The 15,390-nt window shown below is 36.4% G+C and overlaps 1 protein-coding gene across 5 annotated transcripts; it reads right to left on the bottom strand.

Annotated features, from left to right (window-relative positions):
- Positions 1–1,334: 1,334 nt before the first annotated feature.
- Positions 1,335–13,290, bottom strand: LOC108682054 (plasminogen receptor (KT)). Of its 5 annotated transcripts, none has more exons than XM_018171161.2 (6): positions 13,183–13,290; positions 12,713–12,843; positions 12,462–12,571; positions 11,677–11,798; positions 9,005–9,072; positions 1,335–2,631 (listed from the first exon to the last, which is right to left on the bottom strand). In XM_018171161.2, exons 1-5 carry the CDS (start codon positions 13,258–13,260, stop codon positions 9,046–9,048), a joined length of 468 nt encoding a protein of 155 aa, XP_018026650.1. In that variant the 5' UTR covers positions 13,261–13,290; the 3' UTR covers positions 1,335–2,631; positions 9,005–9,045. The 5 variants fall into 5 exon arrangements, with proteins under 5 accessions (XP_018026650.1, XP_018026648.1, XP_018026649.1 ...); XM_018171160.2 differs by lacking the exon at positions 1,335–2,631 and adding an exon at positions 4,750–5,154; XM_018171163.2 differs by lacking the exon at positions 1,335–2,631 and adding an exon at positions 4,750–4,985.
- Positions 13,291–15,390: the final 2,100 nt, after the last annotated feature.

Genomic DNA, 15,390 nt, shown 5'->3' with positions numbered 1-15,390 from the left:
CTTCGGAGCTATTGTATCCATTAAAAGTTCAAATCCCATGTTATTTGTAGAGCCTTGTGTATTGTATCTTGATCTTGACCACTTGCTAAATTCAACTGTGCTATGTGGGAAGATTGCCACTGTTTTCGTTTAAATTTATATTAGTTTTGTTGCTTAAAATTCGTTAGCAATGAAGGACGAGTTTATCTAATGTTTGACCGGAATGTAAAGCGAGACAAAAGATGCTTTACAATTATTGGTTCCTACTTAATGAAAGAGAAGGCTCTCTTTCAAATGGTAAGCATGGGATCGAAATTAGAGCCTGAACCCAAACGATTGAAGGAGTTATTGTTATTTTAGAACCGTTAGCGTCGTGTAGTTCTTTTATGTGCGGCTGCGAGAAAAACTAATCCTCTACGCAGAGGTGGGCAGTAGCGCGTTACATGTAGCGGTAACGGCGCTACATTCAAGCAATTGAAGCGGTACGCTACATATTTAAGTAGCGATACGAGGTTTTGCCGCTACAGCGCTACCGCTACATTTATAGATAAAGCCTTTAGATTTTACCCAATAGTATTAAATATTATTTAAAAACCAGCATGATATATACATAATATTTATTACAGAATAAAACTGTACGAAAGATTTCGGTGTAATGTTGTCAACCTCAGCCTGTTACTAGTGTCAACATGTTAGTTGTTAACAGAGGTGAACAGTAGCGGCCGCTACATTTTCAGTAGCGGTAGCGGCGCTACATATAAGCAATTGAAGCGGTAGCGGCCGCTTATACATATACCGCTGCCCAGCTCTGCCTCCACGTGCGAAACAGCTAATCCATGAACCTGCGAATGGGACCGTCTTGGAATACTTATAGTATCATAACTAGCTGATGACTAAGGGTATTCTAAATTAATATTAATTATAATAACGCTCGACAGTGAATTTTGATTCCGCAAAGTTCTATTTTTTAACTCTATTTCAGTTCGTTGCAAAATGCATCAAGGAACAAGGAATTACTAGATGATTGAAGATGAACCAGAACGTCTTGTCATATAAGCTTAGAGTACCAAGAGTACTCTAAGCAATACTACTCAAGAGTAGACTTAATTGTCACATATCATAGATAATACAAAATGCAGGGTTTTCAAAAAATACATCGTGATGAAAAAACAGTACATGGGCTGTTACAAATCTTTCCAAGGTAAATTTAAACATTGACGTGGCTTTTCACGTAACACGAAATTCATCAGAAAGAATCGACAAATAGAACTCTATTGTAAATGTTCAATAATATTGGGCAAAAAAAAAACAAAAACAATTACAATGCGTAAAGAAATTCAATTTATCAAGTAAGAGTATCTCTAAAATAAAATTACTAATTGACTTACCATTATAATTAAATCATCAACCATTCAACGACGCTTTTCAGAACTCTGGCCGAAAATGAAAAAAGTCAACAGGAACGTTTTTAAGATAGGTCAAGGAGGACGTAATCTAATAATAATAAGCATAATAAAAAAAATAATGTTTCTGTTCACATGAGAAAAACTGATACCACGAGAAAAATTTGAAGGCGAGTGATTGTTGTGAATGAGTGCATGCAGATGAATACATAAGTGTTAAGTTTTCTAATGAATGGCAATGATTGTATGCAGCAACATATGAATGAAACATTTCGCAAGAGTCTGCAATAAACAAAAACCGTAAACCTGACTGCTTATCAAGAAATTTAAATGCAAATAAAAGCCTACGGCCGTCAACTGCATTTGACAGAATTTTTCAGATTTCAAAACGATAAAGTATTCACGAACCTGTTGTATCTCAAAAAAGATTCAAGAACTTTACTGTTGAGCTAGGTTGAAAAGCTGACTTTGTTTTAATCTTACGCTACTTCAGTATCAAGGCAATAGCACCGCTGAGTATTAAATTTTTGTGCGTGCTTCTAAATACAAGCTCAGACCTGCACACTGAGTTATGCCGCTAAATGCCAGCAGTTTTGCACTAGTATTTGTTATAGTAGTATTATTATAACTATCTTGGCATATGATACCATAACCGTAAACAATCATAATATACATAAAAATAAAATACGAAACAATTCTCCAAAAATCAAGAATTCTAGCACGCCTGGTCCGAGAATAAAATAAAGGTTTTATAAGAGAGAAAATATTCATGCCTCGATGATTCGACGATGACGAAGATTCGAAACTGGAGTGGTAGTGCTACATCGCCGCATAATAAAGCTCAAACCCACGCTTAAAAGCCGACGGCACAATACAAATAAACACTTTGACTATTGAATTCAACAAGCAATACCAAACATCGTACCTTGTGCAGTAAACAGATGCGCATGCTGTCATGAACTCCACTTCACTGCGCGACTCCGGCCAGCGTTGACAAACAAAAGCCTAGTTTATTCATTTGATCATCTTTAATTATATCTGAATTGATATAATAAGGATACTTTATATAATGGTGGGAGTGACAAATAAATTCGCGCAAGACTGAAGACAAGAGGCATCAAGAAGCTATGTCTTGTTCGCTGCTTTGACCCCTACGAGCTCTTCGGTAACAATTCCATGAACGAGGCAGGATGACCGTCCAGTACGGAAGCATCGCTCAGTAATGACCACTCTTGTGTTGATACATTGCCTGCAAATAAAAATATTGAGATTAGTATTTAAAAATACAAATATTAGACTAGTATTGCCTGCAAATACAAATAGTGAGATTAGCATAGAAATAAAAGATCATCAATTGGCATTCTGCCAAATAGGTATGCTAAACGTAGGTACGCTCATCAAAATTCGTTGTGTACAGACTCTCCAAAACATCCAAATTAACAGATGATCTTGCCAGTTTGAGAAGGTGGATAAGTACTTACAAGAGGAACTTGTGTAAACCCGTAATCTTTGATTAATGCATTCATCCATTTACACGAGAACAATTTTGCTCTTTGTACAAAAGTTTTGCTCCTAGTAAAGAGCGATGCTCGTAGAATAAAAGTAGGAAGTGAAGTGACTAGGCAAAAATATTTTTCAAAAATCTGATTTGCTGGCTCGATCGAAAATAGAAAATAATTAGTTAACGATGACTAAAATTAGTTAGTATTTAACGAGTGAACAAAGCTTGACATCGATTAAAACATTGTTAATTTTTTTAAACAAGTATTTATTGTGATCGCTTCATAATCATAAGGTCTATTGCTTTAACTTGCAACTCATAATGCACTTCAATTCGCAATATTTTTTAATTTAAGTGCATCAAATCGATCACTTCTAATCTAAGTCTCACACCAGTGTTGTTTTTAAGGTGTCGTTTATTTATGGAGCAAGATTGTACAATCACACTTACAATATTTTAAAAGCATAATCTATGAAACATTAACATCAAATTCATGATAGATTCAAGTGTTCCTTTGTAAAATATAGCATGAATACCGAGATTGTGCAGACTAGCCCGATAGTCGTGAAATTTATCCAAGGCATCAAATAACTTGAGCAGCACCTATGTACCGGGTTACTCTAAATAATGAACGCAATTTAATAAATTCGTACTTATTTAAGTATTAATTCAAAATATGTGCACCAATGGAGAGAGAAAGATTCAATTTTTTACATATTTTAAAATTTTTAATATGTCTTGTGCTGCACGGCAAACATCTGACCGGTAGCCAAACTCGTCCCACACACGAGAAAGCATATCTTCTGTTACCGACTGTACCGTAGCAGTGATACGGTTCTTCAGATCAACCAGAGTTTCTGGCAGAGGCGGGAATAGTCAAATGGGGGCGAGATCAGGTGATCTCGGTGGAAAGAAGTGGGGAGTAACAGAAGATATGCTTTCTCGCGTATGGGGTGAGTTTGACTACCGTTTAGATGTTTGCCGTGCAGCACAAGAGAGACTATTGAACATTTGTACATATGTAAAAAAACTTATAATCTTTCACTTTCCATTGGTGCATATGTTACTCATTTTTAATTTATACCTAAATAAATATGAATTTATTAAATTCGGTCCAACATTTAGACTAATCATGGATGAGGATAGCAAGTTTTACCAATACATTGAACAGAAGGCCTATTTGGGGCTATCAGAATTCAGTGGAAACTTACCCGCAATTGTTGGTAAACAATTCATTATCAGCATCTAATAATTGCATCATTAAGATAATTTCTTTTATTGAAGTCTAACATCAAAGCAATTCTACGGCTACAGTAATTTTTCAAATATTATTAGCAATAGATGAAATACGATATTTGAAGCAATTATTTTTGTTCAATACGGTTTTTATCATTAATCAAGATCATTTGCACAAAACTGACTTAGGCAAGTAATTAACTACACCACGTGTTCATAGTGACAATTTTGTGGCGACACCATCGCTTGTAACATAAAAAACAATGATAACGCTACGCGTGCCACACGAAATACTCACTCGCCGGAGTAACTCAGCTTGAATAGGAAACGTTTCCTACCTCAGCGTCAGCCAACGAATTACGTGTATAGATTTGTTGCTTCAAGAATAAAGATTGACTTCTGACACGATTTCCATTCATTTCTTCAAGACAGCATCACCTGACTCCAAATTTTATAGGCCTAAATAAATTTTGTTTTACGTTATCCCTGTAGAAAGATCTACGGTATAATCGACAGCTGCTGAGTCGACTCTACGTCATTGACACGCTGCCTGAATGAGCAAACATCAATTGAGTAATCCGGATAAAAATCTCAGGACAGCGCAGGCACAAGGGCAATAAGAAGCATATGTGTTGTATGGATGTTTATTGAACTTAAAAAATACTAATTTAAGGTGCACAGAAAATTATTAACAAAACAAGCACCCGAGAAGCAACTCAATACTACTATGGAATAACTTTACACTTTAGTGCACATTTTCCGCGCTAAAGTCAATGCCAGATAGGAGGATGCATCGCGTAGTGGAATGCTGTTAGTTGCTTCGAGGTGCGCGTTTGTCAGGCAGCGAATAATGAAACTGAAACAATCTGAAAATTCAATAACATCACATACAACACATAGACTGAAATACAATCTGCTAACACTCTCCACTGACATTGTCATCTTTAGATTTCAACAATAATTATCAACTAATTGCATAACAACTTTCCATATAAGGGTTAAAAAGTTCCGATGACTGTGGGGCAGAACAACCCTCTGATGGAGAAAAAGAATACAATATGTAAGCCACTGAAGCACATCAATATATCATACAGGCTGCAAATAAAGTCCTGCAAGTAGTCGGAGGGGCATACCAAATAAGATCATAAATTTACGACTAACACTTGTACATAATTATTACAGCAATCTTCCACGTTCATAACCTTTTTTAAAAAAAACCTATGGTCGGGAGAAAAAAAGTATTTCCTTAAGGTGTTGATAGTCTAGAATGTTTGGAAACGCACAACAAACGCAATAAGAAGTCATTTACAAAAATCGGGCCCATTAAAAATGGCCAAATTTATGCAGATAAAAATTAAATAAAAACGAAGAGTTAACTAATCAAGACTCGCAAACTACATACGTATATTGGAATAAATAAAATCATCACAGAGAAGATAATTAAACTCAGCAGATCCTTATAACGAACGGTGGAGCCCAGAAAGTTGGCCTTGTCAGAACTTGACGTATGAGAATTCGACGCAAATTTTTGGCATAATTGTGACGCTGAAGTTGATGTGAGTCAACATTTACAAACAAACGCTGCACAGCGAGCTAAACAATCGTCTGTTTGCTTCAGTCTGCTGTGCTATTGAGTTGATGCAAGAACGTTTACATGTTTTTCAGCACGTTTCACGTGATTACAAGCAATTCGATTCGGAAATCGATGCGCCTTCTGAAACGGATAAAAGTCGACTTTTGGGGTAACACGGTATTAAATTATCAGCGAAACATATGGCCACTCACCGCTTGACGCATCACCAGCTCTGGTAGGAATGACATTGTAATACGACTCGCCTTCATTGACATTAAAGCGTCCATTGAACACTTAGGTTCAAATAATATTAGCAATGAACAATTTGATTTTCGTTAGCGGCAGTAAAAAGTCAAATAAAGCTATTTAACAAAGCGAGAATTAAAAACCACAGCCCACGGTATCCACCTAACTCCATTCAGAGGTGCTTCTGTAGTTCTGCCTCAATAACCATGGCAACAAATCAGTGGGAGTGGGAATTAAGGTACAGTGAAGATGTGATCTATTATCTACAACAGTAACACATCTAATATATTATTAGTAAGGAATGAATCTGTGACTAGAGTCGTGACGCCATAGTTTGTTCGAGAAATATCTTAACTGGCTTTATTATTAGTAAGGTGTTTAAGTAACGCCAATGCGGTCGTTTGACAGCCTCTTCCAAGAATGGAAGAAAAAGATCTAAAACAATCACTATTTAGAGACTGGTGCATCAGACTAGCCATTATAAGCATGTACACTTTCCATGGAATCCAACGAAATACCACATCTTCTTCGCCATTGCTACGTCACGCTTACAAACAACTACCTTATAGTATACTAAACAACTTTACACGAAAATACTGCTCAATAATGCAACAACGATCTTATACTAAACGAGACACAAACTACATTATGATAGGAATCACTGCAACTTCTAATTTTTTTTTTTTTTTGTTCCGGAGCTTTTAAATCAAACCACCAAACGGTATTCAAAACGCCACCAAATTTTACATACCATATAAATTCGTAACATCTTATCGTCATCAGCTAACATCTATGCGGGAAGAAATTTAATATTTCTCCTGTGGATGGTTTTCCCTTTCACGATCAAGTTACCATTTAAGGAACCAGAGAATTGTGCTCTCGGTAAGCGGAAAGAAGAGGTTTGCAGTGGCATTTTGTGCTGTTGGTAGAGCACAAAGGTGGAACCGCATCGTAGCAACTAGTGAGCAAACTTTTTACCGTGTTTTCTTGTTATACGAGATGAAATAGCAAACTAGAGACCTTATTTCTTGAGCAGCTTCTTAACTTCTGAACGATTGACATCTTTGAGTATACATGAATCAAGTTTTTTTAATGCCACCATTTTCAAACAAGTGACAATGAATGTATGAATCTTGTATCATGTCACGTAATGCTCGAATCAAGCCAATACATCTCTAGCTTGTCTCAATTGGGCTTCGGCTATCATAGTTTGAAGGCCAAGCCGAGCAGCCGAGAACGAGGCACATCAGATCGGTTGCTGGAAGATTTCTTTGCACGTCTCACTTTGAGACCGAACACTAGTCACATCAAGACAATAAACAAGTCACATCTAGACACATACAAGACACATAAAGACAATAAACCACTGACACATACAAGACACATAAAGACAATAAACCACTAATAAACCTACAGATATGCGGCGAGGTAACTACAGGCACATCATATGCTGTCGAGCCACAAGTGTCGCTGTAATGTAGTTACCATTGCAAAAAATTTTTTTGAACGCTACAATTTTGGTGCATGGCATCTTCAGAATAAGATAACTTACGATTAATATAATTCGAACATTATTGCTGGTTTACCCACGTTCAGAGGAGATTAAGCGAGTCAAATTACGTTTAGATTCTTTTTACACTTCATTTTGCTTTGAGAATTATCCCGTTTCTTCTACAAGTGAACGTAACCTTGCTTAACAATTGCTATTGTGTTGCATCTAAAAAAGGACAGAATAACAGCATATACCTTGAAGCAATACATCCTCCCCTAATCTAGTGAAAGAAAAATATTTTTTGCTTAATAAACCAACATTATCCCAACAGGTTGAAAGTAAAAGTTCAGCAAGTACCAGCGAAGTGAAGAACTACAGAAAAAGACGTGCGTAGACTCCGCGTGAAAACAGTGACGTTAGTACATTTACCATAAAGTACGGAAATTCCTTACGCGCAATGCCATCAACGCTGATATTCGTGAATTCGACTTCGAATTCATACTAGAGTTACAACATCAAAAACATTTCACATAAAAACATCGCACCGAGCATCTCTCGCAACCACGGTACACATGACGATCACACGGTGCTCAAAATGAGTCAAAAGTGAGCTTTCAGGTACGCTTAACAATCAATTATGATGTCTTGTGATTAATTGAAGCACTGAAAAGAGAAAATCCAACATGCATTTATTTACATAGAGTAAAATGGAGGTTGAACTTTGACCAACGCGGGTTCATGCGCCAGACACTCTGCTTAAGTAAAAAAAGTACTCCACCACGTCTCTCTTTCCGTGACTTCACAAAATGATCCTCTCCACGAACAACCAACACGGTATGAATCTTCACTTAATGAATGATATCTTCTACGAATCATTTAGCTTAGTATAGAAGACCTGATGAGCAATGAGCACTGGGCACACAATACACGGCAGATAATTTTACAGCAACTTAGTAAACCAGCAAGTATTTTTTAACTGGACAGAATACAAACAACTCATTACTTCCATTTCACTGTGAAACTAAATATAATTTTAAAAGTCACAAAAATTGTTAAATTGTCTACGTAAAAAATCTTGAATGTGGACGAGACAATTAGCATATGACGATCAGGGACAATTGAATGCATCTTTCAACCAAGAAAATTTTTCATAATCAATGCAAAGAAATCAACGGAAGTTGAAGATAAAGAGCAGACCACAGAATAGACCCCACTAAAACACACATAAAAAACTGTCTAGTTATCAGTTTTCATTGATAAAAAAAACATGCAGTCGAACATGACGAAGACATGTACCTACACATAAATCAACTCGTGTAAACACATGCAAAGAAAACAACAACTATGCATGTTATTTCGTTCACTTTCCAGGATAGCTTGCATCATCATTTTTAAGCCATCCTGTCTCTGCGAAGAAATGGCTAGGACACCCCACAAATCAAACGTAATTCCACAAAAAAGCAAGAAATGATAGAATGAATTCAAACAAGTTCTTTCTCGAAGGTTTACGGCACTCTAGATATGGGTTTATATAAGCAGGGGAATAAGCTCACACACTTCAAGTGGCAGTCTACCTGCGAAACGATGGGTGGGGCTCTGTCAAAAGTTTCGGTAGTCACATCGGCGATGCCACTCCAAAATCCTGAACAACATAAACTTTTCTTAATGAATTCCGAGAAAATGAGCATTTCATCAAGTTCAAAGAGTAAAATTAAAAGCTAGTGGAAATATAAACTAAATTTTATGTGCTGAAACGCTCTTAAACACAGTTACCCATAGATCAACGGATTAGTCAAGAAAATGACAGCGATAAAACCAAAACTCTTCCGAAAATGTTGCTATTAAAGAGCAAGGTTACTGTATAACTGATATGGTCACACGGCAGCATCTTAACGCATAAATGAGTGATTCACTTGCGTTTTCAATCTAAATCCAAAGTCCGGAGCTGATACTACATTTATTGCCATTTATTCTAGATGACAATTATAATTAATTCAATTGTGGACAAGAACAAATTTTAGTACGAAGGTGACAACAACTATTCTCGTCCGGTCAAAACGGTAGAATTAAGTGCTTGATATTTCATAAATTACCGAATGACGCGTCCTCCATATAACCTAAGCCATTGAGATATCTTATCTCAGGCAATCAATCGAGAGCACAGCGCTGGTTTTATAACCACTACCAGACCGCTACACACACCATTTTCAGTGGCGTCGAGCACGTTCATGCATTTCCCTGATACTCAGAGCAACATGCTCAAGTGATAGGTAGTTCTCGTGGCTGTCTTCACACATACAGGTAATACGATGTGCCTAGAGTTTATCCAGAACATCGCCAAGTAGCATATTTGGACAATGAACAGGTACCATAAGAGCGATGCTATTTACCAGTATCAACCAAAGAGTTACTTATATAAGTTCGCGCAAGTGTAAAAAGTTATCCAAGGCGCGGCTAAGATCACGTCTCGAGAATCTTCACAATTTATAGCCCTTCAATTATTCGTAAATACCAGACAAACTGAGCCAAGTGTTTATCAAGATCTGTAAAATCTTGTACAATATGCGGATCAGCAGAAGGTCGAATTAAGACCTGCAAAACGTATCCGATTTTCCATTTGTAATCCGGTCCATTTGAGAAGATCTGAGAGTCACGGCAACAGTAACTTATGACTTAACAAAATTAATAATGTATCTTAAAATAACACTTTCACGCAATAAGCGTAGTCAACACTGCCGCGTATACCAAGACTCAATCTCGCCTCGATAGAATAAAGCGCATAGTAAGAAATTTAGCTTCAAAAATGAGCCATTCTTCATCAGATACGCAGATAAATGAAGGATACCCCTACAATTTTTGCCATAACCGCTAACAGAGCTAGTCAATTTCAAGTTAAAAATAAGCTTAAACATCAGTCGCCAGCCAGCCATAGCTGCTAAACGATTCTTTAATAATAAATAATGTCCTCTCCGTACATTTACGTTCAACCACAATGAATAATCTGTGGTGTTTTGAATTCAGCCCAGTAAGTATTTGAAAGAAACTCTTCAACTCCTTTACAAATCACATGAGCTGAACCTCGCAGTAACATAATCGTTATGGCTTATTTAAAAAAAAAATACACTTCAACTTAAGGTTTTGAATAGAGTTTGATGGGATTTGTACATCGTGGGAATAAATTATAAAATTAACTGAATTAATACTTAAAATTAGACAGAAGTATTTTAAAATGTAAAATAATGAGAAAATGTAGTAACTTCCTTCAATAATATTATGCAAACAGGCACTAATCAAGATACACTATTAGCAGACGCTTCTTTGAACTTGTACCTTCTGTCAGTGAGTCGATTTACACTGAATAATATCCATAGAATGTAACATATAATTCTATTTACAATACCAAGATAAAATACGCAAGTGCATTTCTATTCTAAATAATTCCATCAATGATAAGAAAAGTGCAGGAAATAACACAAAATTTTCAAGAACAGAAAACAGAATTGACTGCAGATAACAGGCAACCATGACGTAACAAGTATGACTGTAGCGACACTTGACGCCATTGGTGCTACGTTATAAAAGTCTAGAGACAGAAGCACTGCACAGCAGTAGTGTCGGCACTAGAATAATCCTGGTAAAGCACCTAACTACATTGAGAATATCTTGTAAAGGAACATTGTTTACATTAGTAACAGAAGTTCTTCGAAGTCCTAAGAAAAATGAGAATTACGTTAAAACTTGAGAGAATACTGGTACTCAAAAATGCGAATTGAGATGGAATTGATATAAGTATCATGACTCAACATTGTGAATATCTTCATTAAAATCATAATAATATGAAAGTTGGCTGTGCTTGCTCAACTTCAAATGAAGGCATGAGAAGAGGCATAAAAAATTGAATATAATCACGAGTCAGTGATTAATCTGTAAATAATTTACTGTGAAACTATTTTATTACTGAATTAGAATGAACCTAAACTATCTAACATAATTAAATAAGTTAGATTAATGTGATAACAAAAAGATATTAGAATAAAAAATAATAAGATAATACACAAGTGCAATATAGATAAATTGGCTGCCTCCAAGTAATAAGAAGCCAAATCACCTTGAAAGCGGGAGAAACAAACTAACGTGATCAAATGTTTGGTGACCTACAAAAGAAGGCATAGGTTTTTGCCTTTGCAATAATAGAAGTAAAATAAAGCTTGGGCCTCTATTGCATCTAAATGAAGACCTCATGCACCTTGTTGAGCCGTCGAGCCTCCTCCTGCCGCATCCTCGCTTCATCCAGGGAGGCTGGGGTGGGCAGGCCTCCAGGCAGGGCAACGAGCTCACGCTCAAATCCCAGGATATTCTCAGCCTCCACTGTAAATAAACAATAATGTAACTGTCTTGTGTTATTTATTAACAAATTTTACTGCAAAGTTTTTATATTATTTATTCACAAATTGGATTGTAAGCAGTCTATGTTATTCACTAACAAATTTGAATGCAAAGTATTTATTTTATTCCTCAACAAATTGGATTGCAAACAATCTATGTTATTCACTAACAAATTGGGTTGCTAAGTCTTTATATGATTTATAACAAAGATGAATTGCAAACATTTACAGCAGAATCATCCATGGCAAAGGGACTTGGCAATCTCTAATTCTGAAGATATTTTTCTCAGTGATTGATGGTTTATGTCTAGGAAATATCACCCACCAAATTGTAATAATTGTCTACTTCCCAATTCTGCCAAATTGTCTACTTCCCAATTTAGGTACATATATCAAGATTAGTGTGGAAATTTGTACAACTTGTGAATTTGATTTCATGAATTAAATACTTAATATGCTTTTGGCATTTCAACTTAATTTTAAATAGTTGAATATTAAAGAAGATAGTTTAATTAATTTTATCATATATCCATTAGCAGAAATATTTTTTTCCTTTATAGATAGTAGCCTGGCAGCAATAAATTATGTCTACAAAAATACACACAAGAGTAGAGAAATAAATCCTCACAACAACACATGAACTCACTCTTGAGTCTAGCCAGCTTAGAGCCATAGCACATGTCAGTCTGGTAGCCCAATATGAAGGTGAGGGGCAGTAGAGGGACCAGAGTGCCTGGCTTACGAGATCTCCGATACCTGCAACAGAGTCAATGTAATGATGATTTGTGAAAAGGTTATCCAGACACCATATTATTAACTATGAGAAATAAATTGCTCAAAATATATTTCACCAATATTTCTTTAAAAATAATATTTGTGTCTGTAATAATAACTCACCCAGCAATCATACCAACACCAGCAATTATATAGAAGGCCCCAAACCAGTAGAGCATCTCTCGAGACCGAGCTATTTGCAGAGCAAGCATTTTCTCCCTCATCTCATTTTGAAGGTGGATTTGACGTTCCAGCTGTGTAAGTATATAAGTGACAATTTAAAATCTAGTAATCAATGGTTATTGAAATTTATCTTCATTATAAAATGTACATACATAAATTGAACTATGAATTGAGTATTAAACAATGAACTATATACTGCTTATGTCATTGAAATATAAGGCATTGTTAAATCATAGTGAAACTTAGTGAATGTGAAACCAAGTAAACATTGTGAAAATATTCCTAGAAAAATACTTAGTTTATTATTTAAAGTCAATCAAGTGAAACATTTTAATAAAACAATTCACACAATTAAGAACTTTGATTAGATTTTAATATACCTGAAGTTGAAGAAATTAATGTTTGCTCACCTGTTCTCTTTGACTGGCAAGCATAAACTCTTGGTTTCTTGTGACACTTTCACTCATTGCTTTGTTTACATTCCCCATTTTGTATTGTTTAATGAATATCACCTAGCTGGAAAAATTGAAAAATATTTTATTAGTGAATTGATTGCAAATCAACCTGCTTGGCACAATGATAATTTTAACAATGTCCTTACTGATAATAAATAATGTACAATCATTCATTTGCAAAAGGATATAAATATACACTATTGTACTGAATGGGGTTGCTAAGGCATTGCTAACAACTACCTACCAGGCACAAACCTTAATCACACAAGGAGTGTTTTTTGCTATAACAATAACTACTCTACACTGATAACTCACAGTGACACTATATACCTATCTACTTGCAATTTATTGTATAATAAGAGTAAAGTTTACACAGAGGTTGACTAAATATTCTTCACAATGCTAACATAAAATATTTATTTATAGAGTTTTTCTCTAATTTCTTGAGCATCAAAAGTTTTTCTAAGAAGATAGACTACATTGTGGGATACTTAAGGTTTGTTACAATCTGAATATCATTTGATACATCAAGTTTACATAGTTTATAATGCATTTAGCTCCATGCATGAAAGGAAACCCTGATTGATAAGCAAAATCATCCTAAAACTGAGTGACATGTAATGATGTATGCACATAAATAAACAGAATTCTTAAATATGAGAAGAAAATTGTTTTCTCAATGCCTGCTTGAGAATAATAAGTTAAGATTGATAAAAATCTCATTTTATCAACAGAAATCTTGATGAGGTGCACACTTATACTTGCTAAAATCAAAATGCATCCAATAATACCATATACAAATTGCCAGCTCAGCCCAGCCCAGCTTTGGAATAATCACACATTTTTCTAAAATATTTCAGCTCCAACTTCACAATTTGCTGGGAATTAAATCTCATGGCTCTAAAGTCATGTATCTTGATTCAACCATATATATTGAGGTTTGCAAATACAGGGTGCGGCGCGGGAACTTACTTATTTGAATTGCGCGCCACGTGGCGGCCATTAGTCCTAGGAAGGTGGCGCCATGCGCAATATGGTGCGCGGGCTATGAAGTTTTTCGTCCACTCAGTTCAGTTGCGACCATGCAGTGGTCGAGAGAGGAGCGCGCGTTCGCAGTCTCTGTGTACTTTTCTAGTGGCCGGTCTATCGTTGCAACCCAGCGTGCGTTTAGGAGGCAGTTTAATGTCGCGCCCACTGGTCGTGTTCCTGGTCGTACATCAATCGTTCAGTGGGTGAATACTTTTATGAATACAGGCAGTGTGTGGAAACAAAAACCAGGTCCTTCCAAAACCACTAGGACGCCAGAAAATGTCGAGAGAGTAAGGCAGGCGGTTTTGCAATCACCTAAGCGATCCGCACGAAAACATGCATCTGCGCTTAGAATTTCCGATCGCACAGTTAGGCGAATTCTGCACCAAGACTTAAAATTCCACCCTTACAAACTGGCAGTGGTGCAAAAACTAAATCCACGTGATTTTGTTTCACGACAAAGGGCATGTGAAGCCATCGTTGAAAACTTGCCTAACAACGCACTTGTGTTTTTTAGTGATGAAGCACATTTTCATCTGTCAGGGTGTGTGAATAAGCAAAACATGCGATATTGGAGTGGTGTGAACCCCCGAGAACTTCATGAGAAGCCCCTTCATGCAGAACGAGTGACTGTTTGGTGTGCCTTATCCAGGACTGGCATCATAGGCCCATGGTTTTTTGAAGAGAACGATAGGGCAGTTACAGTCACTTCTGAACGGTACATTCAGATGATTCAAGAGTTTTTCCTTCCAAAACTTGATGAACTTGGTGTAAGAAATGTGTGGTTTCAACAAGATGGGGCCACGGCTCACACAGCACGCGCTTCAATGGCTCTCTTGCGCGAACACTTTCCACAACGCGTGATCTCCTTAACCCATTAATGCCGAGCGGTTCCATTTGGAACCAGCAGAAAAAAATGGATTCATAATAAAATTGTACGGTCAAATCAATATACTAGTGGATGCGTAGGTTTGATACACAACTTGGACGTGTTCTGGCAAAGTTTGGTTCTGCTGCGCCGACTACTCTCTGCTCAGTTAACATTAAAAGATTGTAAGTACCGGGTGTCAGACAGAAGGGCTTGACATCATTGCAGAGAAAGGTAAGTAGTTCGTTCTAAGAATATATTATTTA

This window comes from Hyalella azteca, unplaced genomic scaffold (genome assembly GCF_000764305.2).
Source record: "Hyalella azteca isolate HAZT.00-mixed unplaced genomic scaffold, Hazt_2.0.2 contig163, whole genome shotgun sequence".
NCBI lineage: Eukaryota > Metazoa > Arthropoda > Malacostraca > Amphipoda > Hyalellidae > Hyalella > Hyalella azteca.
The sequence above is the reverse complement of the archived record's forward strand: the minus strand, read 5'-3'. Positions and strand labels throughout refer to the sequence as shown.